The following is a 23,044-nucleotide window of genomic DNA, read 5'->3' on the forward strand; positions in this document are numbered from 1 at the left end:
TTTGTCGTAAGTGGTGCTAGCACCTGCTTACACAGGCTGCACTGACAAACCTGTAGTTACAGTTTGAGTGATGCCCCATGGGTGGTATAATGCATGTTTCAGCCAAAGGGGGACCCTGGTGTACCTATGTCCTGGCTACCTCAGTACCATATACTAGGGACCAATAAGGGTACACCAGTGTCCAATATGGGATGTACTTAAGTACTTACCATACCAATTTAGGGGAGAAAGCACAGAGACTGGGGTCCTGATTAGCAGGATACCAGTCAGGCTAGTCAGATACAGCATAGCACTAGGCAAACAGTTGGGGTAATCATAAAAGCTGATCATACTTTCCTACACCCCTAAAGTCGTTTTTCACTATGGTAAGGCCTATCTCTCCCTTTGGCAAACATTGAGTTATCTTATTACATTTGATATGTGCATTCTGCCAGTTTCCTGGACATTGCAAAAGAAGGACTGCCCATCAGCCAGAGGACTTAACTGCTGCTTGAAGACTGCCTTGCTGTCTGAGAAGGAAGACTGGACCTTCATCCCAGGCTAACCTGAGTGACTAAGCTATCCCAAGCTAACCTGAAAGACTCCAAGGGTCAGTTGGCTAATCTCCCGTATGAGCTACAGGGGCACAAGAAGCTTTAGGTGTGCGTGCTACAGCAACTAGGAGCAACAACGGGCAACGCAAGATATGTACTTCGTGCTACAACAGCGACAGCCCATGGTGACCGCTAATGCGAAGCTTCAGCAATGACCAACTGCGAAGCCTAACTATCTCTTTGTGCTAAAGCAGTGACAGCCCATGCCACCTGGCCTGCTGTTCATGTTACAGTGACGACGAACCGCAACGCTCTCCATGCTCATTGCAACCTTCCACAACACGAATGGAACTCTTCACAGCAAGCTTTGAGAAGGTAGATTTTTCAGTGGGACTGACCTGGCCCCTGTATTTGACCTGCACTCCATCATGGTTGGCTTGAACTTGCCACTTCCCCCATTCTGGCATTACTACATGACCGTAAGTGGCGCTTTGTGTTTTAGGTGCTGTTTTTAGCTAAAACTTTAAAATTGCAAATCTACGGTTCTACTGAATGCATTTTTGTTATTCTGATATCTTTGTATTTTTAAATCTTTTTCTAAATTGGTTTGGGATTTTTCTTGTGCTGTGCTTTCACTTTATTACTGTTTGTATGCTGCAGACATATTTTGCAGATTGCCTCTATGTTACGCCTGACTGCTTTGGTGGCAAGCTACCAGAAAGTTAAACACAGGTTAATTTTGTGACATTGGTATCCAGTGGTGGGACCCAGTAGTTTTGTTTGTGCAGTGCAGTGCCACCCACTAATTTTGTGTATAACTAACAATCCCCAAAAAATCAACTTCAAATATTTTCTTTCTTTTAATTTTCCTTAGTTTGTGATTTGGCTATATTTTCCTTTTTTCAAATGTAAGTCTTGCCTCGCATCTCTATTGCTACATTGGAGTTAGAGCTCAACAGCATTAACAACTTCAAGACAGAGCTGCAGCGGCTCTGGAAGAAGATAAGGCTGAATGTGGCAAAGAGGGCTACCAAAGTAAATTTCCAACTAGCCCTCAAAGAAAGCCTTGGAGACAGTCAGAAGGATACAGGCTACAACAGAGGAGCAGGAGGAGATGAACTTTGAGGATGAGGATGAAAATAGTCTGGCCACAGGTCCTGAGCTGCAGCATCCTGAGGAGGAGAGCGACTTGCCCACAGGTGTGAGGTCCCCTGCCAGGGCAGGGAGCAGTGCATCCTCCCAAAACCTGTCTACCAGGAACTTGAAAACAGGAGGTCTGAGTTCCAAATACAACTTGCCAAATTGAAAATAGAATCATCCAAGGAGGAGGCTGCTGCAAAGAGGGCCTTGGAAAAAAGGAGATTGGTCATGGAGGAGAGGCTGGCAGAAGAGAAGAAGTTGAAAAGAGCCTAAGAGGAGAGAACATTTTTGTTGGCTCATGAAGTTTGTATTAAAGCGCTGGACCTCAAGGTCAAATAAAACAGAGAGTCTAGCAGTAATGGTGGCAGTAGCAACAGTGCCCAGTGGAGAAAGGAAGGTCCACATTCCCAAGGACCTGGTCTCTAGCTATGTGGTCAGGGACGATATTAATAAGTGGTTTTCAGCCTATGAAGTAGCCCTAAGGATGCCCAGGGTCCAAGAGGAGGATTAGGGGCAAGTCGCTGGAGATACATGCCTATGATGGGGTGGGATACTCTGCTGACATTAGCGGTAGAGGACCAGATGAGGTATTCTCCCATGAAAGCCATTCTTTTGACCAAGATTTGGGCTCACTCAAGAGAAGTTCTAAATGAGATTTAGGGACAGACAGGAGATTCCAAACAAATCTTGGGTGAACTGCCTTGATTACTCTAGTAAGGGATTGGATGGTTACTAAGAGGGGCAGTAAAGTGAATGATTTTAATGAGCTGCATGATCTTATTTTAAGAGAGTATATGCTCAGTACTTGCTTTACAGAGTTGCACCAACACCTAATTGATAGCAAGCTCTCTTCCTCTAGAGACCTTGGCAAGGAGGCTGACCTCTGGTCAGCACCAGAGTGTCCAAGAAGGTATCTGAGGGGATCACCAAAAGAATGAGCAAGATCCCCACCAGAAGAAAAAGGGGGAGACAAAAATAAATACAAGAAGTTCTGAAAAGGCTCCCTAAACAGTTCTTAGGGGGGTATTCCCAGTCCCAACCTGGTCAAAAGACAAGTGGTTTCCCAGAGAAGAAATTTTCAGGGATGTTCTCCCCCTAATGTTATGAGTGCTACAGGTACGGGCACATCAAGGGGGACCTCAGCTGCCCTACGAGGAAGAAGCCCCCCCACTGATGGGTTGAACTGGGGATGGCCAATATACTACTTGGGGAGGAGGTTGCCTCAGGTGCCTCTAAGAGACACAGGAGCCAGTATGACTACTGTTGGGTGTCATTTGATGTCCTCAGAGCAAGTAATATCTAATATATTCCACCAGGTTGTGTAGCTGACAACCACAAGAGTCAACACCCTGTGGCTTTGATTCCATTTGAATTGTGGAGTTTAAGGTTCCTTGCGGGTAGCTGTGAGTCCACCCATAACTGTGGATTGTCTGCTTAGTAAAAGAAATGGAGCACACGATCTGGAAGAAGGTGAAGCTCAGACCGCACTTGGAAACAGTAGGAGTACCTGAGGGGATGTGGCTGACCACATGGACCATGGCCACCTGCAAGGGAAGCCAAGAGGCCTGGAGACTGGAAACATGGGCCAGGTACCTGACAAAAAGAGGGAGGGTGGGGGGTGTGGGAACCCACTCCTAATACTTCAATGGTCTGGGAGGAGGCTGAACCTGATGGTGACGCCCTGGAGGCTACAGGGGAGGACTTTGATGGCCTAGAGGACTTACCTAAGCTGGGCAGCTGGCAAGCTGAAGGGGGGCTATATAGTAAGAGGTTTTGCAAAGCCCAGAAAGAGTGCCCGACCCTTGAGGGCCTATGGGGGCAGAGGCCCAAGCAGCTGGCAACACTGCTGGTGATCTTTTTTAACAAAAGTATATAGGAAACAATTTTAACAAAGATAATGCACATAAGGAAGGGTTATGTATACAAAATAAGAGTAAGAAAGGAATGACCCTCTACTATAATACAAAAGATTAAAAGACAAACAAAGATATAAGTAACAAGAAATAAAATGATTTAATGAAAATTATGTCTATTAGTAGTCATATTCAACCAATGGGGATTTAAATCTTAAGTGTTTGATTGTTTGTGCATTATCTTTGTTAAAATTGTTTCCTATATACTTTTGTTCAAAAATATTTGCTTCAAAACCCTGAGATAGGAAACTTAATTTGGGGGTACCCTTGTTATATTACAATATATAACACTGCTGGTGATCACCTGACTTACTGGTAACATTATCTCTTGTACATTGAGCCTAAGGTTCCTGCGCCTGGTGCAACCCATGTGTTGGTGGTTCTCCAGTACTACAGGGCCTTTTCACTGGGATCTGGCTCATGATGAACCCATGGCAGGACATCTGGGGCAAGAAAAGACCTTAGCCAGGTTTGTTACCCACTTCAACTGGCATCAAATAAGAGTGTACTCCAACGCATTCTGCAGATCTTGTCCTACCTGCCAGGCCAGTGGAAAGTCAAAGAGAAAGAATAAGGCCCCCCTGGTCCCCCTTCCTGTCAAAGGTACTTCATTTGAGAGGGTGCGTATCAACATTATAGGGCCCCTGGATCCAAAGACTCTCTCTCAGGAACTCCCAGTATGCAGAGGCATTGTGGTCTCATGCCAGCGATCTCCACTCCCTTTCCCCTTATGGGCCATGCCATCAGACTCCAGGCGGCGCTGCTTCTGGCATCTCCTGTGACACTGTGCACACTCACACCAGGACAGTTACACTTAGAGGGTGGCTCATGAGACGGTGGTGGTGACTTAGTGAACCTACTCTGTGCACCTCCTAGCATGGCTATACTGGGTCTCTTCTTTACCTTGGGTGCACCTGTATTAGCGGCCCTTTCTTGCACAGTACTTGGTGATTGTCCTCTACCACATTGTGTTCTGTGTATTCCTTGCCTTACTCAATACACTCTACAGGCCCCGGAGACCATGTCTGCTGCAGAGGTACTGTGGTCTATTTCTCCCATTTGAGATGCATGGCCAGCGAATTGTGAGAAGAACCAACTGCAGGAGGCCGTCTTGAATGCCGCAACTACTTTAGGCCCAGATCTCTGTACTGGGTTGAATGTATAACATTGTTCTGCATTCTGTCCCATCAATTGTTCTTTTTGCATTTGTCACCTTGAGTGGAACGGGAATGCCCAGATGTAGGTCCCTGTGCTCTCCAAGCCACTGGAGTCAAGCTATCCTGGCTGATGACTGGTCCAAGGATGCCTGTTTGTAGTCCAGGGAGGACCTGGCTTGGCAGTTTGGGCTGTACTGTTCCCATTGGGTGCAGGGTCAAGACTGATTTGCATATGGCTGGGCTCAAACTGGAATGGCATGGGGAGCTAAAAAAACAATGGATTTAGGACAAGATCTCTGTACTGGGGTGAATGTATGACATTGTTCTACATTCTGTCCATCAAGTGTTCTTTTAGTAACTACATAACCCACCTTCTGGAACTCTCGATGCTTTGCATCAAGAACTCTGGGGGACAAGCATCATCTTGAGGACTACCGCTGCGCTGGATCATATGGATACCGAGATCCTTGCTGTGTGGGCTCGGGAGGCTGTGAGTTTGCGGGTGCGGGTTGGCTGGGCCCGAAGCTCTACATTACATGCCTTGTTGAAAGGGGGTTAATGTTCTAGGACTATTGGCAATTCATTGGTGGAGGCAAGCAGGCTGCACCCAACTTAATAACAACTGATTTAATCTTCTGGGCAGAATAGAAATCAGTTGCCTGGATTAAATAATATTTTTTATTAGTTGTCCGTCTGTTGACATTTTGATCAATATGGATTACCTTTTTGGCTAATGAAGCAGACTAATCGGAAGATAAGGGTTTGTATCATTGCCAGGCTTGTTTTTTTTTTTTTTTAGGAAGCTTATTAACATAGATTCTGTGAATGACTTAGGGATTTTACAGACTGCCAGGATTTGGTTAATCAGCCTAGCCAAAAATGTGCTCAGCTGCTGCTTGAAGAATATATATACTTCTGCTGGTATCCCATCCATGTCACAAGCCTTGGCGTTGGGAGAGGAGCTAATCGCCTGCTTGACTTTGGCCAAAGTGATTAGGGTGATAATCGTAGTCTGCAGATCTGCTGGCAGAGCCAGCATTCTAATGCCAGCTTAGCATGTGTTTATTGCCTCAGCGGTAGGACTCTGCAGATCTGAATATAGTTTTGCATAGTGTTTCCTGAAAACCTCAGCCATCCACTCTGGCTGAGTAACTTCTCTAGCTAAGTCTGGATCGAAAATCTTTTTTATGGAATTTCTTTTTTTCGTTTTGCCAACCAGGCCAAGTATGTGCCCATGTTTTCACTTTCCTTGTACCTTTTTTGAGGATATTCGCTATGATTTACTACTTCGGCACTTATAAAGTGCTCTTTTAAGTTCTGTCTCCATTTTTGCTACCGGCACTGATGTAAAAATGGAAGCCAAGACTGCCAGGTTTAATGCCGACTTCAACTGTTGTAATTTAGCCTTTGCTTACTGTTTTTGCCTTGCTTGAAAGGCAATTACATCACCTCTAAAAAAGGCTATCAGAGCCCCAACACCAAAAATCCGGAAGTCGTGCCTGCATTATGCTCCATAAAAGCATCTGAGGCTTGTCACAACTTCTTCCCCAAATTCTCATCTGCAAGCAGAGATTTAACAAAAGTCCATTTGGGGTCTTGAATTCTGCCAGTCTGGCATACGAAGTTCTAACGAGATTACAGAATGATCTAAAAAACCGTTGGCTACAATCTCTGTTTGTCCTCGACAAAAAGAATGCAAAATTTTAGAGAAATCATTTCGTGAAGCTGAGTTGAATCTTTTTTTAAAGTATGTATATTGTCTATCTAGTGGATGATTGTTACGCCAAGGATCTGATAAGGCATATATTGCTCTAATAATCTCAGCACCTTTATGGTCTTAGGTTTATTTTGGGGGTTTTAGGGTGAGAGGAATCAAAAGAAGTATTGAGAAGAAGATTAAAATCACACTTTATTACCAAAGATCTTTATGCCCCTTTTGCTATGTTATATGCTGCCTCCGGGGCAAGGGGCAAGTCTTCTGTTGGGCCATAATAACTTACAAAGTTTATTATATGATTCTGCACTATAGCTTTTACCCAAATCCATCTTCGCCCTGGGTCCCTGATTACCTCCAATATCTCACCGCATAGCTCTTTCTTTATTAAAGATGGATAAAAATCATATTTGATATAGCCTGGTAGCTATAGAGAATACCCAGTGGCTAGTGGGATTCTGGGAAAACAAATAACATTTACTTGTAATGCCATAAACCAGAATGACATCGCCCGAAATCGAACTCTGTTGTTCTGACCATTAGCATTACATGAAATCACTTTTAAGAATTTAGGAACCATATCTTATTTTGTGCCAGAATAATCCTGATTGGAGCCAAGACCCATTGTTTGTTCTTTGAGAATAATCCTGACAGCAGCAAAACAACCACATCTATCCCATACTTACAAAACACCTGCTACATCTTTTTGAGTCACCCCCTACTTCCCATGCCCTCCCCATACAACCCCCTCATTGGCATCCTGGAATCTTTTGGGGGCCCTACCCAACCCTCCCCCTTATCCTCCCTAACTGAGTACCTTGGAGTTGAATGCATCAATGGGTACCAATGGAATATTATTATCTGAAGCCATCAAATTGTACCAGAAAGAAACAGAAAATTGGGAAACCTAAAAGGAGGCAAAGCCCCACAAAGAGAAATGAGAATAAAAAAAGGAAAGTCCCAGTAATTCATAGTATAATAGCGGGAAGACAAGACAGAAAAAACACTTTCAACCAAAACCCAGAATTCAGGGAGTGCCAACATCTTTTCACTTGAGTTTTAGGAGCCCTCTTCCCCTTCTTCAAAATTGAATGATGGATTGCAAAAGGTCACTGACATGTTCAACTGGGGCAAAGGCACAAAATTGTCCTACAAAGAGAAGTTTCTCCTTGGATTGTTGGACAAGACCAGCTTGAAGGATTTGTCTTTTAAAGGAGTCAATCATGGCCTTGAAATCCCGGTGCTGATGTGCCGTAGTCAAAGACATATTGGAGAAAATTTTAAATGAGAAAGTCTGAAGTCTGGAACACTTTAGCTCTATTTACTTTGGTCAGGATCTTCTTTTTCATCTGAAAGTCTCCAAAGTGAACCATGAAAGTATGAGGGTACTTTGCATTAGGAGGTTGAAATGAGGGAATACATTGGGTTCGCATGATTGTACAGTCCTCCTCTTTCTCTTGATAATCCTGGGTAACGTACTGTTTCGCCAAGTCCGAAATCAGCTCAATGGTATTTTGACTGTTCTCCCATTGTTCAGGAATCCCAACAAAGCAAACATTGGAGTGGCAAGATCTACTCTCCATCTGTTCCAGGTTGTGTTAGAGCTCAGATAATTCTGATTTAAATTGTGTTGATGTGCTGTCAGATTTAGTGTTGTAATCCACAAGATTACAAGTTCTTTGTTCAGCTTGCTCCATTCTATAATTGAGCTGCTGGAGGCTTGCATTTATTTAAACAAGTTGTTCATTTAGCTCTTTATGTGCCTTATTTTGATAGATTTTCATCTCTCTTATCTCCCCAAATAATTGCTGCAGAACCTCAGCTATTTGCTCGGGCCGTCCCATAGGTAATGTATTCGATGCCCCAAGAGTTCGGTAGTCTGATTGTAAAGTGTTTTCTGGGAATTGTTCTGAAGGTGGCAATGAGAAGACCATTTTTCCGCTAGCAGATTTTTCACGTAAAGCCTTAGCCCTTTCAGGAGATTTTTGCTCACCTTTTGAACTAGAGAGCATATTGTAGAGTAAACTTTGGTAGTCTATGTTGATAGAATGTGGAGACTGAAACCCTTACATGTGCAGCACAGTAGCATATTAAAACATAGAGTACAAAAACATAATTAAAATAAACCATAGATTTCAAAAGATAAACTACTAAAATTGTATCTCACATAAATATCTCCACAGAAATACTTTGACCTGCATCCTCCTACTAACAAATGCGTGCCCAACCATATATGCTATGACTAAAATTAGAATAGCAAATTAACTCTGTTCGAAAATATGTGGGAAGAGAATTTTTCTTGGTTTAGGCATAGATATAGGTACAAAAAATTAGGACAATATGTATGAAAGTCTGAGATTTTGACAATGTTTTCACATGGAAATGCATCTCCCTCTATCTGAAATTGATATTCATCATATTTATGGCTATCAAGTTGCTTTGTTTACACTGCGCATAATAAATTCCAGTCTAGTCATTTTGTTTTACAATTTATTATTAACAAGTAGTTCAAACATATGAAATGGTCAACAGACAACAAATAATTGAAATAGTTTTGTTATGGTATGTGTATTTTTTAAAGCGCACTATCAATGGTGAGGGTGTCCTGATGCTAGTTACGTGTGTGATGCTGGCCTTGAGGAGATTACTGAAAAGCCAGGGTTTCAGCCTTTTGTGGAAGTCGATAAGAGAGGAGGAAGCTCTGATTTGGTGTGGGAGGTTGTTCTGTGCTTTAGGAGAGATATATGAGAAGGCACGACCTCCTGTCGTGCTTTTGTATGTGCATGCAATGTGTGCTGGTGAGAGTGGAGGTGCCTGTTGAGTTGTGGAAATGCTTGTGGGTGTTCAGGTAGGCTGGGCAGGTGTTGTGTAATGTTTTGTATGTCGGGGTGAGGAGCCTGAACTGTGCGCACTGGTGTATTAGGAGCCAGTGGAGTACCCTCAGGTGTGGGGTAATGTGAGACCGAAGTGGGAGGTTGACAACAAGTCTGGAAGGCCGGTAGTATTTTTGTGAGTTGTTTGTGATTCTTGGGTAGAGGGCATTTCCATAGTCTAGTTTGCTGGTGACAATGATCTCTTGTAGATTTTTCTTAGCATACTCGGGTAGTGGAAGTAGGATGTGGCATTGGCATTGACCTTGGCAGCGTGGCCACCTTGCTGTCAATAATGAGTCTGACATTTATTGCTTGTGAGCTGGGAGCATGTCTGAAGTCTGTAGGCTACCAGGCAGAGTACCAGAGTGAAGTTCACTTTCTGAAGATTACTACTTCTGTCTTGTCCTTATTCTGCTTGAGGCAGTTGGACTTCATCCAGGTGGCCACATCAGTCATGCAGGAGTTGAAGTTTTGCCTTGTGCTGGGTGTTTTTTCCAAGAGGGACAGTATCAGTTGCATGACATCAGTGTGTATGTATGTCAATGTTGTGTACTCGAATGACGTCTCCCAGTGTAGCCATGTAGATGGTCAGTGTGAGGAAGGAGCCTTGCAAGACTCTGAAAAGAGTTCCCAGGTTTCTGAGAAGTAAGGCAGCATATTGATGGTTTGTTTTCTTCTGAGTAGAAATGTACAGATTTATTGGAGGGCGGGTTCTTGGATGTCGGTCTCATCCACTTATTTGATCATGGTAGGATGGGAAACTGTGTCAAAGGCTTCAGAGAGGTTGAGTAGGATCAGGGTTGTGATTTCTCATTCACCAAATATCATCCAAATGTCATCTGTTGCTGCAATGAGGACTGTCTACATACTGTAGTTTGGTCTGAAGCCTTATTGCGTGGTGTCGATGAGCTGGTGGTTGGCCAGGTGGTTGGCAAGCAATCCATTGATGGCTTTTTCTACAACTTAGCTGGGTATGGTAGGAGGAAGATCAGCTAGGCTGATGACTGCATGTTTCCAAGCTTCTGGTAGGTAGCTGTGCTGATGGAGGTATTGAGGAAGAGGCTGAAAGCTTCACCAATTAAGTTGGATCCTTTGTTGAAGATGTATTGTGGGCAAAGGTCTGTCGGGGCCCCGAAGCAGATTGTTAAATGGTAGCGGCAGTTGATAACCTTTTAAGTATTTCCCGGCGGTAATCTCCTTTTATACCATTCGATGATTAACTAACAAAAAGAGGCAGGCGCCGGAGACTGGAATGCAGGAAACAAAGTTTTATTCTCTCCAGAGGAGAACACATCAGATCAGACAGCAAGGTATCGTCACGAGGTGCTCTAACCACATCTCTGAGGCCTAGCCTCTTAAACACAGGTTTATGACTTTATTGCAGGTTTATCATACATGGCACATTCTTGCGATCGCTTTGATACATGAAAGAACATCCTCAGAATCCCCACTTCAAGCTCGTTCCCACACATATCTACAGTGGAAGTCCCCACCCCACCCACAGTAGGAGATGGCTATCACACAGCTGGACATTCTGCCAATTCCTGGGGGTGTGTGCGACCGTTCGGGTCTCAGGGGGTGGGGGGGCCTTGATCTACAGTAATCCCTTTGATGTGGGGTGTTTCCCTTACAGTAGGGGCAATAAACTGCATCCGCAGGGCTAGGTGTTGGCCTGGGATCGGTTCGGACAATTGGGCGCAGAGGAAGGGGGTTATCAAAAGAGATGTATGACCATGTATGGGATGTCGGTCAGGCGTGGGATGTGGTTCCATGGCAGGGTCGCGCAGAAGGAGAGGGTTTATGGCCCGTGTATGAGAGAGCGGGGGTGGCCGGCGCGCGGGGGAATGCTCGCAGTGCCAGGGGGACGCGCTGGTGATCAGCAATGAGCAGGGAGAGAGACCAGGGTGCCTAAAATGGCTGCCGTGCGCTTTCCTGTGTGTCGCGCTGGGGAGAGACAAGATGGCGCAGATAATGTTCAGTTCCTCCCTTTTAACATATCTCGCCAGCTTGTATAGTTCAGATCTATCCCCATAATGCCACGAGCTTCTACCTTGTATAAAGCTTTCATATGTTCCGCTTCAAAGTACCGAGTTTTAGGGCGGACAGGAATAACCTGACACATTTGTACATAATTACATGTAGTTGATGGGATAGGCGAGGAGGCAGTGCATACAAAATTATATCAGCTGCGTCACATATGTCACACCCGGAGATAGGAGGAGGGAAGCTTGCTTGAGCACAAACATGATACCGTAAAGAAAAAAATGTTTCTTGCAAAACAAGGAATATTTCGTATATTACTTAAGGCCCAGACTTCGTGTGGATCAAAAATAGTCAGCATAGTCATGTGTTCGGCTGGTGTTATACAAGTGTCATTATACAAAGTTAGAGTTTCTTAACTATCAGTGTACAGTTGGAAGCGACTGATGCAATATCACGAAGACTCGATTGGAAGATAGTCAATATGAAAGTGGTTGGGAGAGGAATTCAACTTAACATGAGTTACAGTCAGGGAAGGGAGTTCTTCTTTCCAGTGTCCTATTATAACGAGCCATCACTGGTAAGCTCTTATTGTTCTTCCTTTTTTTTTTTTTTTTTGTTGGCACTGTTGAGCACCGGCGGTGGAACTAAGGTCCAGCTCAAATCCAAGTTTTCACGTAGCAGGGTGTGACCATTCGTTGTTCTCGGATCACAGTCCTGTTCCCTAACTCATCTTATCATAGGCACCTTGAGACGGGGTACCCGCATTTTGTTCTTCTGTTGTCAAGTCAAATTCAAAATCCCGTATAAAAGAGAGGGAGGGGGTGGGGCGTGCTTTGGGATGCCGAGGGAAGAGGGGGTGGAGTGGGATCGGATCAAAAAGCGGACCAGGGAGAGCAGAATCTTTCAGCACTGGGCCCATCAATCGGGCCCGACGGGTTGGGACTTCAGGCACGCTGGTCAGCGAGCAGGGGGCCTCGAGATAGCCCTTCGTTCTATCGCTTTTCATGCTGATAATGGTGCCTCGTCTCACGTCCTTTTGCTTCGTGGCTCCCCCTTGGTCGATGCCATAGGTGTTCCATGATCCGCAGCCAGGTTGTGCGTCACGTCCGACCCCTCTCTTCCGATGACTGCATGTTATCTTTGAATGAGTACAAGAAAAACAAAATCTTAGAGAGTTGGTAGGGAAGACATTTACACACTTCGTTCTCTCTCCCAACCACCGAGTAGTCGGGGAAATGCTTTTATCGGTCGCTGTATGATTGATGTCTATTAACTCTTATGTCGGTGTGTGTTACTAATTTATTAATCATTGCTGTGGTGCATGTTTTTGTGCGTGTTCCTGCAAATTTCCATCGTCTGGCCTGCTAGGCGTCTATTCCTGTACTTTATAATCGTGGCAGGAAGCCTGACATCTGTCAACTTTCTAGTCTATCACAATTCAAACCGGCTTCTCCGGCAGAGACTCGTTCTTTTTAACACAAGTTCTGTTAATACACATTTTCCTCCGAGGACTGCTAAGTTTATGAAAAAGTGCGAGGTGCTTCTGTAATGGATTCACAGGTATCTATTTCGGGGAGGGACACAAGCTAAACGTTTTTCTTGCTGGAGACAATAGGTAACCCTCATCAGCTTAGGCGATGTACCTTTAGAAAATAAAGTCATCAGCTGTTTGTTCGAAATACTCTGGGACGGCTAGTACAGAGCTGGAGTGATTCTGGGAGGACGGGGTGCTTAGATATTCTAGCTCGGAGCAATTGGGCGGGGGCAATTCTGGGCGGTGGAGATGGTGTCGTTAAAGCTCTAAAAACGAAAACCACTGACATATAGTCCCCGTGATGAGGGCCAGATTGGGAGACATCAGTCGTCTTACCTGTCCTTTCTTTCTCAGCCAATTAAATTCAACATTTTGCAGAAAGGAGAGGTAGTAACGTGGTAAAGTACGGTCGTTTTTGTTTCTGTCAATTTGTTCGAACACCGCCGTGTTTGAGGCCAATTATACACATACTGAGGAGGTATAGTGTCGTTAATTTATTCAAAAAGAAAGAGGGCAAGAGAGTCTTCAGCGAGGGAGGGAGAGAGAGTAAGAGAGAGCGAGAGTGAGAGAGAGAGTGAGAGAGAGAGACGTGCGCATCAAGTAGGCTATTTGGCATACGTACGACACAAAACGAGAGAGAGAGAGAGACATGTGTACGATAATAGGCTACTTGGTGCACACACACCATGGAGTAGCACGGGTCAGTTCTATGTAAGAAAACACAAGCGGGGGAAAGACATAAATTCGGTGATCACGTACACACAAATACCGGATAGGGCGTGACAGTACATACATCAAGCGCAGAAACTTAAGACGGAGGCACAGGGCTACGTTGAGTATGGGGACCTCTCCTTTCCTGTCCTCTTTCCTATGCACGCTGCGTAATTTCAGTATTTTTTTTGTAATTTATTTTGGGGGGGTGTCGGACCTTTTACTCCCCTTCCTTTGATCGATAGACAAGCACTTCAATCATACGATGACTTTCTCTTCAAGCGACCCAAGCATATGAAATGCATACACATTCATACCGTATAATCGTAGCACACACGCACAATCATACCATACAGTTTTTCACGTTCCCAATGGTGGTCTGCACTTCGCGCACTATCCCACAATGTTTGTCTATGTTTTTCCCTATATTGAGCACGGTGCGGTCCATGTCCACTCCATTCTTCAGTCGGAACTCCGTTGTGACCTATAGAGAGGGAAAAGAGGGGGGGGGGGTGTGCAGCATTCAAAGTACGTTAGCGCACGTAGACACGAAAAAGTTCTACTTACCACGTACCAGGCTAGTTGCAGGGGCGGGTAATACCACAGACCTACTATATCCTTCCCTTCGACTATACAAGACGCTCCATTTTATTCGTCTCCTAAATTCGGGTTCCCTTGTCGTGCACTTGTTTCTCAATTGGTCGCATATTATAAGGTAAGGTACCGTACCTTGCATTCGGCAGATACCTTAAGCTATAGTAAACCATTTTCTAACAAGTCTGAAAAAAGACAGGCGTGATGGGTACAAATTTCATTAATTCAAAATTCAGGCAAAAAGAAAAAGGGTCTGCATTATCTGCCTTCTATTGCTTGGGAGTAACAATCATTAAAAAGCTCTACCAACCTAGATGATTTGTTATGACGCTGATTCCGTAATTCCTTCAAAAAGCCTTTTATTTAAAACAATGTCAGTATACAAATACGGGCCTACAACCGTTACAGGCCGGCCACGGTGTGAGAGGCGTCGAGTATCATGAGCAACACTACCTTAACATGAAAAAAATTAAAAATGACAATAAAAATGGAAATGCCAGCATTAATAAGGTTGTTTGTATGCTCGATCAGTATCCTCCCCTTCCCTCCGCCCATCATGTGTGAAAACATCGCGTTCATATCCTGTTAACATGAATGTCAAATAACTGAAACGCCATAGGGAGTTGTAGGCCCTTCCTACATCGGCGCCATTTTGGGGCGAGGTCGGGCGGGTCCAGCGTACAGTCTAAGTCCTTCCGCTAACTAGCTGCCAGACCAGAATCCCTTTCGGCAGTTCGAGAACTTTCGTTAGAGCCAACGGAAAGAACAGACAGCATGAATCGTGGTTCGGGGGTGGGGAAGCACAGTTTTTGTTCCTACCGGGTCATGTTGAGGTTCCACCGGAACGGATCCGAGCGGCTAGGCTACAGTGTCTCTTGATAATTCAAACAGAAGCTTGCGTCAGCATGGCGTCACCACGGTCTCGCAGCAATGCCATGATCCATTATCAGGGCAGGACAGCAGGCGGGTCTCGCTGCCGACGCCTTGAATCAGTCTCTCTCAGGGCTCCAAAGGAACGCAAGATGGCTGCCGCCCGGGGCAAAGACAAGTTCATGTGGAATGATCGAGCAATAGCGGAGGTTGCCCCCACCGGAAGTCCACGGGAGTCGAAGGCCAATGACTCCCGCAGAATCTGCAAAGCTGAGAGGGCGTTTTCAAGGTGTGGCCCATGCCCGAGCAGGCAAGCTTCCGAGTTCCGAGGCAGCCCAGAGCCATATTTTAGTGGACCAGGCCTGAATCTGAAGAGCCGACCGCCATTTCGAGAGTCCAGTGGCAGCAGCAGCAGCAGCTCTTCGTTACAGCCACCGGGCTGGGTCCCCCGATCACTCGGCTGCGGGGGCCCACTTTTTGCGTCAAACGCTAATGGCAATCTTGGTGAACCCGGGCCTGAGTGGTTGTCTGGCAGGCAAGACGTAAATGGCGGTCCTGCTGCAGCTGGCCGGTGAGTGAAACAGCAGGGGCGCCTACTCAGCTGGAAGACGAGTGAAACGGCAGGGGTGCCTTCTCGGCTGGTGAGCCTCCACCTGGGGAGGCGGGGGAGGCCCGTCCGCGTCGCCTCCCCCCACCAGGGCACCCTTCGCTGTCGATCGAAGCAGAGAATGGGAAGACCGGTACAACATGGTGGACTCCACCTCGGCACTGCCAGGGCCTCGGCGCTGCGTGTAGCCTCCGGCCTATTCGCACAATCGTCCGCCACTGATGTCGATGGATTTTGCATGGCTTATATAGCCCAAAGCCGACTAAAAGGACCGCCCAAAGCAGGCCAATGTTGCTATTTCAAAGAAGGAGGGGCGAGGACTGTCATGTAAATAGTTGTTTAAAAACGTGTTTTAATGTGTTTACCCTGTTGGCGTGTTGTTATACCTATAAGTTATTAAAATGTTATAACTATACTACTTTGTTGGAGTGTTGTACATATTTGCAATCTGGTAACGAGCACAAGGATGTTACTGCGTAATCGGAAAAATGACATAGCCCAATTGTGCGTGATCTAGCCCAGTTCGGTGACGTCGATGGTGGGTATCAGCAGGCTTCCGGTTGTGCAGGATTTTGTCGTGTTTACTGGGCGGGGTGGGTGGTAGGGCAGATATGTTTAGGCAGCGGGAGCGATGGAGCTGAGCTACCTCGTGGCCATCTTGACCGTGAGCTTGGCTCCTTCCCCTAGTTTCATATTTTTCGCAAAGGGCTATTTCCTAGTGTTTCTTAAAAGAAAAAGGATCCCATCAGTGGTCTACTGGTTTTCGGAGTCCTTCTTTGTATATTTATGCCATAGTTTGCTATAAGCTATAGCGACTAGTCCATATTTAGTGAACATGTCCTTATTAGGGGTGCCTTCCAGTGGAGCCGGATTGTTCACCTCTAATAAGCGGTCCGGGCAGAACCAACTACCAATCAGTGGGGAGAAGCCAGGCATGACGGGTTACAACGGGGACAAAAGTCTGCACTACCTATCTTTTCACTGCTTGCAAAGACTAGACAGAATATTTCTATTCTACGTTATTTGCAAACAGAGAATATCTCAAAGAGCACTATTCTTCAAAACAATCAATGTTCGGACAATCAATCAGTGGTGAGATGAAAATAGGCACGACGGGTTACAATGGGGACAAAAGTCTGCGTTACCTACCCTTCACTATCTGCAAAGGAAGAGAGAGTATTTCTACTCCTCCCCGTTTGTAGACAGCGAATATCTCAAAGAGAACAATCAATAAGCAATACTAGTATTTTCAATCAATCAATCAATCGTTTCGCAATTTGTCGTGTTTCACGACCTTACCCGGACCTCATGGACAGTTTCTCGTCTTCCGCCTCCAGCGCCCGATCGTCCTCTACTCTCCGTATTTGCCGCGGCACTCCTGATGGTTCCCAGTCAGGACCGTAGATCACTCGAGAGAGGTCTGCTCGGAACCAGTGAAGTTCGGATGATCGGCTGCCAGACGAGGGTCTATCGGGCAGGAGCTCTCCCGATCGTTGCAGTCGTTCACTCTGTCGTCGGGACCTCTCCCACTGGATCCACGTGTCGCTGATGGGCCCCACGCTTGGGACGCCAATTGTTAAATGGTAGCGGCAGTTGATAACCTTTCAAGTATTTCCCTGACTGGAAGGCAGGAAACAAAGTTTTATTCTCTCCGGAGGAGAACACATCAGATCAGACAGCAAGGTATCGTCACGAGGTGCTCTAACCACATCTCTGAGGCCTAGCCTCTTATACACAGGTTTATGACTTTATTGCAGGTTTATCATACATGGCACATTCTTGAGATCGCTTTGATACATGAAAGAACATCCTCAGAATCCCCACTTCAAGCTCGTTCCCACACATATCTACAGTGGAAGTCCCCACCCCACCCACAGTAGGAGATGGCTATCACACAGCTGGACATTCCGCCAATTCCTGGGGGTGTGTGCGACCGGTCGGGTTTCAGGGGGTGGGGGGGCCTTGATCTACAGTAATCCCTTTGATGTGGGGTGTTTCCCTTACAGTAGGGGCAATAAACTGCATCCGCAGGGCTAGGTGTTGGCCTGGGATCGGTTCGGACAATTGGGCGTAGAGGAAGGGGGTTATCAAAAGAGATGTATGACCATGTATGGGATGTCGGTCAGGCGTGGGATGTGGTTCCATGGCAGGGTCGCGCAGAAGGAGAGGGTTTATGGCCCGTGTATGAGAGAGCGGGGGTGGCCGGCGTGCGGGGGAATGCTCGCAGTGCCAGGGGGACGCGCTGGCGATCGGCAATGAGCAGGGAGAGAGACCAGGGTGCCTAAAATGGCTGCCGTGCGCTTTCCTGTGTGTCGCGCTGGGGAGAGACAAGATGGCGCAGATAATGTTCAGTTACGAACTAAATTTCCACAAGATAGTATTCATGATTGTTCAGATTTCCTCTGTGGTGATTGGTCAGCGTGTTCCCTTTGTCCGATATAGGTAGATTTGTTATCAGGATGATGGGGTCAGGTTGTGGGTCAAAGTTTTTCGCATATTGCTGTAAGGTTGCTGCAAAAGAATTCTAAAGGTTGTTACACAGTTCCTGGTGGCTGCAGTGAGTAGGGTGAAGTCCTCAATGTTTATGAAAATGTCTCTGCTGCTGTTGGTGTTGCTGTTGATGCATTCGGCTAGGGACTTCCTCTTGGTTTCCTAGATCTACTGGTAGTAGTGCCTCAGGGAGGATTTGAACATGCCCATGCCTGATTCTTCTTGGCTTGATCTCCACCTCTGTTCTAGTTGCTTCTATGAATTTTGTTTTATACTTTTAAGCTTCTAATGTGTTTGAAACTGAGCTTGCGCTAACATAGGCCGAAATTGTGCTGTCTTCCCTTTTGAAATGACGTCGCAATACATCATGTGATCATTGTTGTTGTCATTACTTTAGCTCTAATAAAGAAATGTGAGCTTTACATGGAAAGACTGGAGCTTTCCCAGACTTTGGGACTAAGATGTACCTAACCAAAGCCAACCTAGTCGTCCCAGATCGGTTTGTATACAGTGTTACAATTCACGTCACGTGAGTACCAATGAAATAGTATTATGAAAGAATCTGCAAATTAATGTTCTAGTAAAATGTTTCTCGTTGCCTATTTCTTATTGGTGCACCTCCTGTAACCACGTACTTGTGCTGTAATATGTGAAGAACTTTGATTAAAATCCTATAAAAGTCTTGTTTTCCTTTGTTTAACAGAACCCAATTTTCCTATTAGAAGGCAATTCAATGCTAGATTTACTATTGACCTTTGAGTTCTTTGTACTTATGATCTGTATGTTTTGATGCAAACTTTACTGATTATATAGTTCACATATTTTGCCTTAATAATTCTTTATATAAATACTTAAAACTTTGACCTGTGTCTGTCATTCTTATAAGTAATTCTATTACCTTATGCCTATACTGGAGCCACCATGTATTAGAGATAGATCCAATGGGGGAGCACCAAAGTCCATATAGAGACTACACAGCTTCAGATCCGAACCGGTGGCATGTCCGGGCTTAGTTAAGGGGAGACAAATTTGCATGTCGATATGATGGTTCTGACTGGATACGGTGAGCCTTAAAAGAACCCATTTGGCTATAGAACTAATTACTGTACCTTCATGGTTCAGGCGGTTTCACTTCAATATTCAAACTGACCCTGCCCCAACCCAATCCAGCTTCCTAACAATGAGGTAGCGGCTACCCGGAGAAGGACGGCGTGAGTCTCAATAGGGATCTATGTGCTCACGATTGGTGAATGAGAAGTGAGTTTTAAGACGGTGCACGTTGGGATTTGTAGTAAGTGCACTATGGTGGAATGCAGAAGATGGACTTTGAATGTAATTACTATGTGGCACTAGTTCTTGGACTTCTGTGGATGGCAGTTATTGTGTTTTTGGTTATATTATTACATTTTTGATTTATTACATGTATACTCCATAAAGGTGAAGAAAGGTACCTTTGTTAGATCCGTTGAATTATTGAACTGTCTGGTAAGGTGATGTGTATTGTGAGATACAATCAGATACATTAAGATAGGGGCATAACATTTCTATTGTGCATTAATGGATCTCAGAGGTTGTTCATTTCTTGGTTCACAGGAGTGAGCATGCTGAGTACGGTAATTCCCAAATGTTGAGAGTTTGTTGTTGTGTGGAAGTTAGTAGTCTTCTTGGTACTGTAGAGGTTTCTAATTAGGCAAAGCAGACAGAATGTTAACTGAGGCAAAAAGAGTTCAAGAGAGCTGGGCAGCATACCGGTGCTTACATCATTTGGTGCAGCACAGAGATTGGCTGGCAGACACTGAAGCTGCATTGCAATAGTGTGACCTCTGACCGAGATGCACTGTTATTGGTAGGCAGATCCTGAACTCAATTGTAATAAAAGTGTGTGAGATTGGAACAAGGAGTGACTGAAAACACTGTTTTTCAAAAAGAGAGAAGGATGTGAGTAAGGAAGAGACATTCCCACCAGAAGGTACCTCAGATAGTTAAAAGGCAGCAAAGGAAAGGTTCCACACGTGCATGTGACTTAGACAATGGAACTCTAATATGTCCAAAGATGGGGATTTACAAATTCCACTAAGCGTTGCTTTCCACATTCCCAGAATCAAATATTTAAGGCAGAGAATGTATGTCTTGAGACCTCAGCCTGAACCCAGACAGTCTGAGGCCCTGAATCTTTGGGAACAAGTTTCGATTGAGAAGAAAAGGAAGAAGTTTGTACTTAAAATCTGTATGAGATGTGTCGATCTTCTCCACACAGTGAAGGCAAAACATCAGTTCCAAAGATGAGTGCCAGAGTCGAAAGGCATCGATCGATGCCCTGAATTCTGCCACGCAGTCAAGGGAATGCCTCGATCTCACCAACCTGCAGTGGCAGAGATACGCTGTCCAATGTGTCGATCTCTGGAGGCAAAGCACTGGTTCCAATGCGGTGTGCCAGTTTTACTCCCGCAACCCGGTCAATGATCCGAGTCTGCTACACACTGATGAGAGATGCATCAAAGCCCATGTTGCAAGTATCTGGGCCACTTCCGGTGAGCCAGGCACGTAGCAGCAGTCGAGATTTTGATATTCCCGAGTCTCGAGCTATAAGAGGAAAGCCAAGAAGCCCTTGAAAATCACTTGGAGTGAAGACAGAGTCCAGCTCTCCTTCAGCACAGTCAGAGAGCAGCAGACAGCAGGGCAACAAACAGAAAAGTAGGCCTTCCAGATCAGCAGTCCAGTTGAGTCCTTCTAGCAGCACAGTAGTTCTCCTAGTAGAGCTTTAGTTAGAAATCCATTCAGGTCAGAGACCCAGTACTTATACCCAAAAGTGCCACTGATGTGGGGGTTGACTTCAAAGCAGCTCTCTGAAGTGCAAAAGCATCCCTTTCTACCCAGTTCTGTCTGCTAGGCTATCTGTGGGGGGTAATCTGTCCTTTGTGAGGGGGAAGGACACAGCCTAGCTAAGTCAAGTGTTAGCACCTCCTTTCCATTCTGCCCAGCCAAGGCCATCAGAATGTAGATGGGTGTTCAAACACACCTATCCTTCCTGTTTTGTTACTGTATAGAGAGACTGCACAAAGTGTAGCTGTCACCCACCCCAGATGTGTATTGGAGTCAGGCTGTCAGGCACACAGAGCAGTAAGTGCAGAGAAATATCCCGTTTCTGAAAGTGTCATTTCTAAATCAGTAATGTTAAATCCAACTTCCCCAGTAAGGAGGATTTATCATTACCATTCCAGACATACAACACATTCTAAAGCTACTCCTCTCTGATCAGGAATTACAGCTTAAAAGTGTATTAAGGAATTCCCAAGGCTAGCCTATGAGAGAAGTAGGCCTCACAGTAGTGACAAACAAACTGGCCATTTGTCACTAACATGGCATGCAAAACATAAAGCTACAAGTCCGAAAGTGTACTTATGAAGCCCCATGCCCTTGGGGTTACTTAGAGCCTACTTTAGGGGTGACTTATATGTAACATAAGGGGAGTTTAAGGTTTGGCAAGTAGTTTAAAATGGCAAGTCAAAGTGGCAGTAAACCGCACACACAGACACTGCATAAGTAGGCATGGCATAGGTTTGAAAGGCTACTGGCATCTCAAATGACATCACTAATGACATCACTGATGACATCATCCAGCCATTGTGAGTGTTTTCTAAATGTTACTGAATGTTAAACATATATACTAAGGTAACTGGCTGATGGAGTGCCTGTATGGGTGAGTGAGTGAGTGTGTGAGTGTTGTAAAGAAGAGTGAGTGAGAGACTGTATATATTCAGTGAGTGGGTGTGTGAATTTTCATATGGGTGAGCAAGTGGGTGTGTGACTGGGTATATGAGTAAGTAAGTGACTGTGTGACTATTTGTAAGGAGGAGTGAGTGGGTATATCAGTGGCTGTAAATTTTTAATGAGAGTTTGCATGAGTGACTGAATGGGTGTCTGAGCAGGTACAAAAGTGTGTGTGTGGGTGAGTGACAGGTATATGAGTGACTCTATGGGTGTGTAAGTGAGTGGGTATGTGAGTGGCTGCATGGGTAAGTGATTGTGAAAGAGGTATGAGAGAGCAAGTGCTTGTCTCAGTGATTGTATAAGTGAGTGAGAAAATGTATTAGTATATGTATGAGTTTCGAGAGGGTGAGTTAGTGGTTGTAGGACTGACTGTATGGATGAGTGAATAGGTGTATGAATAGCTGTATGGGTGATTGAGTCAGTGTGTGAGTGGTCATATGGTGAGTGAATAGGTCTGTGAATAGTTGTATGGTTGACTGATTTAGTGTGGGAATGACTGTATGTGTGTATGGGTGGGTGTTAAGTGTCTCTTTGTCTGTATGACTGGATGTGTGAGTGGCTGTATGGGTAAGTAAGTAGGTGCATACATGGCTGTATATGTGAGTTAGTAGTCATTTTACTTGCTGGATAGGTGAGTTGATGTGTCAGTGGCTGTATGTTTCAGGGAGTAGGTATGTGATGGTTTTAATTGAGTACGTGCATGGGTATATCAGTGGTTGAGTGGGTGTAAGAGATGTTGTATGGGTGTGTCAGTGGGTGTGCTTCTGTGGATGATGTCATCAGTGGTGTCATTTGAGATATCATCAGTGATGTCATATGAGATGTCATGAGTGATGTCACTGACTATGTCATGAGTGATGTAATATGTGAGGTCATAAGCAGTGCATTAAGGGGGAGAGTTATAGTTAGTTAGCTATAGTTGACTATAACAACTGAATTTCACTGGTTTTGTACGAGTGAAATCATCTGAGCCTAACTATAACATCCCTGTAACCTTTGTTTTTTATTCAGTGAATTTCTAAGGTTTTATTTAATTTGTTTCCCTAACTGTAACGTCCCTTTAACCTTTGGTTTTTTTCAGTGCTTTTCTAAGGTTTTTTAAATTCTATTTCTTAATTTAACATTTTTTAGTGAGCTTCTAAGATTTTCTTATT

The 23,044-nt window shown here is 45.0% G+C and overlaps 1 protein-coding gene across 3 annotated transcripts in view; it reads left to right on the forward strand.

Moving 5' to 3' along the window:
- LOC146783136 (hydroperoxide isomerase ALOXE3-like) overlaps nucleotides 1-23,044 on the forward strand; it is a 284,932-nt gene that overhangs the window by 251,334 nt on the left and 10,554 nt on the right. Inside the window, exon 11 of one of the 3 annotated variants that reach the window (XM_085637853.1) lies at nucleotides 18,517-18,852. The exons of the other annotated variants lie outside the window; for them this stretch is intronic. Within the exon in view, the coding sequence (XP_085493979.1) occupies nucleotides 18,517-18,535 (19 nt within the window). The 3' untranslated portion in view covers nucleotides 18,536-18,852. Of the gene's footprint in view, nucleotides 1-18,516; nucleotides 18,853-23,044 lie in introns of those variants that run through there. 3 annotated transcript variants of the gene reach the window in all.

Source organism: Triturus cristatus, chromosome 12 (assembly GCF_964204655.1).
Source record: "Triturus cristatus chromosome 12, aTriCri1.1, whole genome shotgun sequence".
In the NCBI taxonomy this organism is placed as follows: domain Eukaryota; kingdom Metazoa; phylum Chordata; class Amphibia; order Caudata; family Salamandridae; genus Triturus; species Triturus cristatus.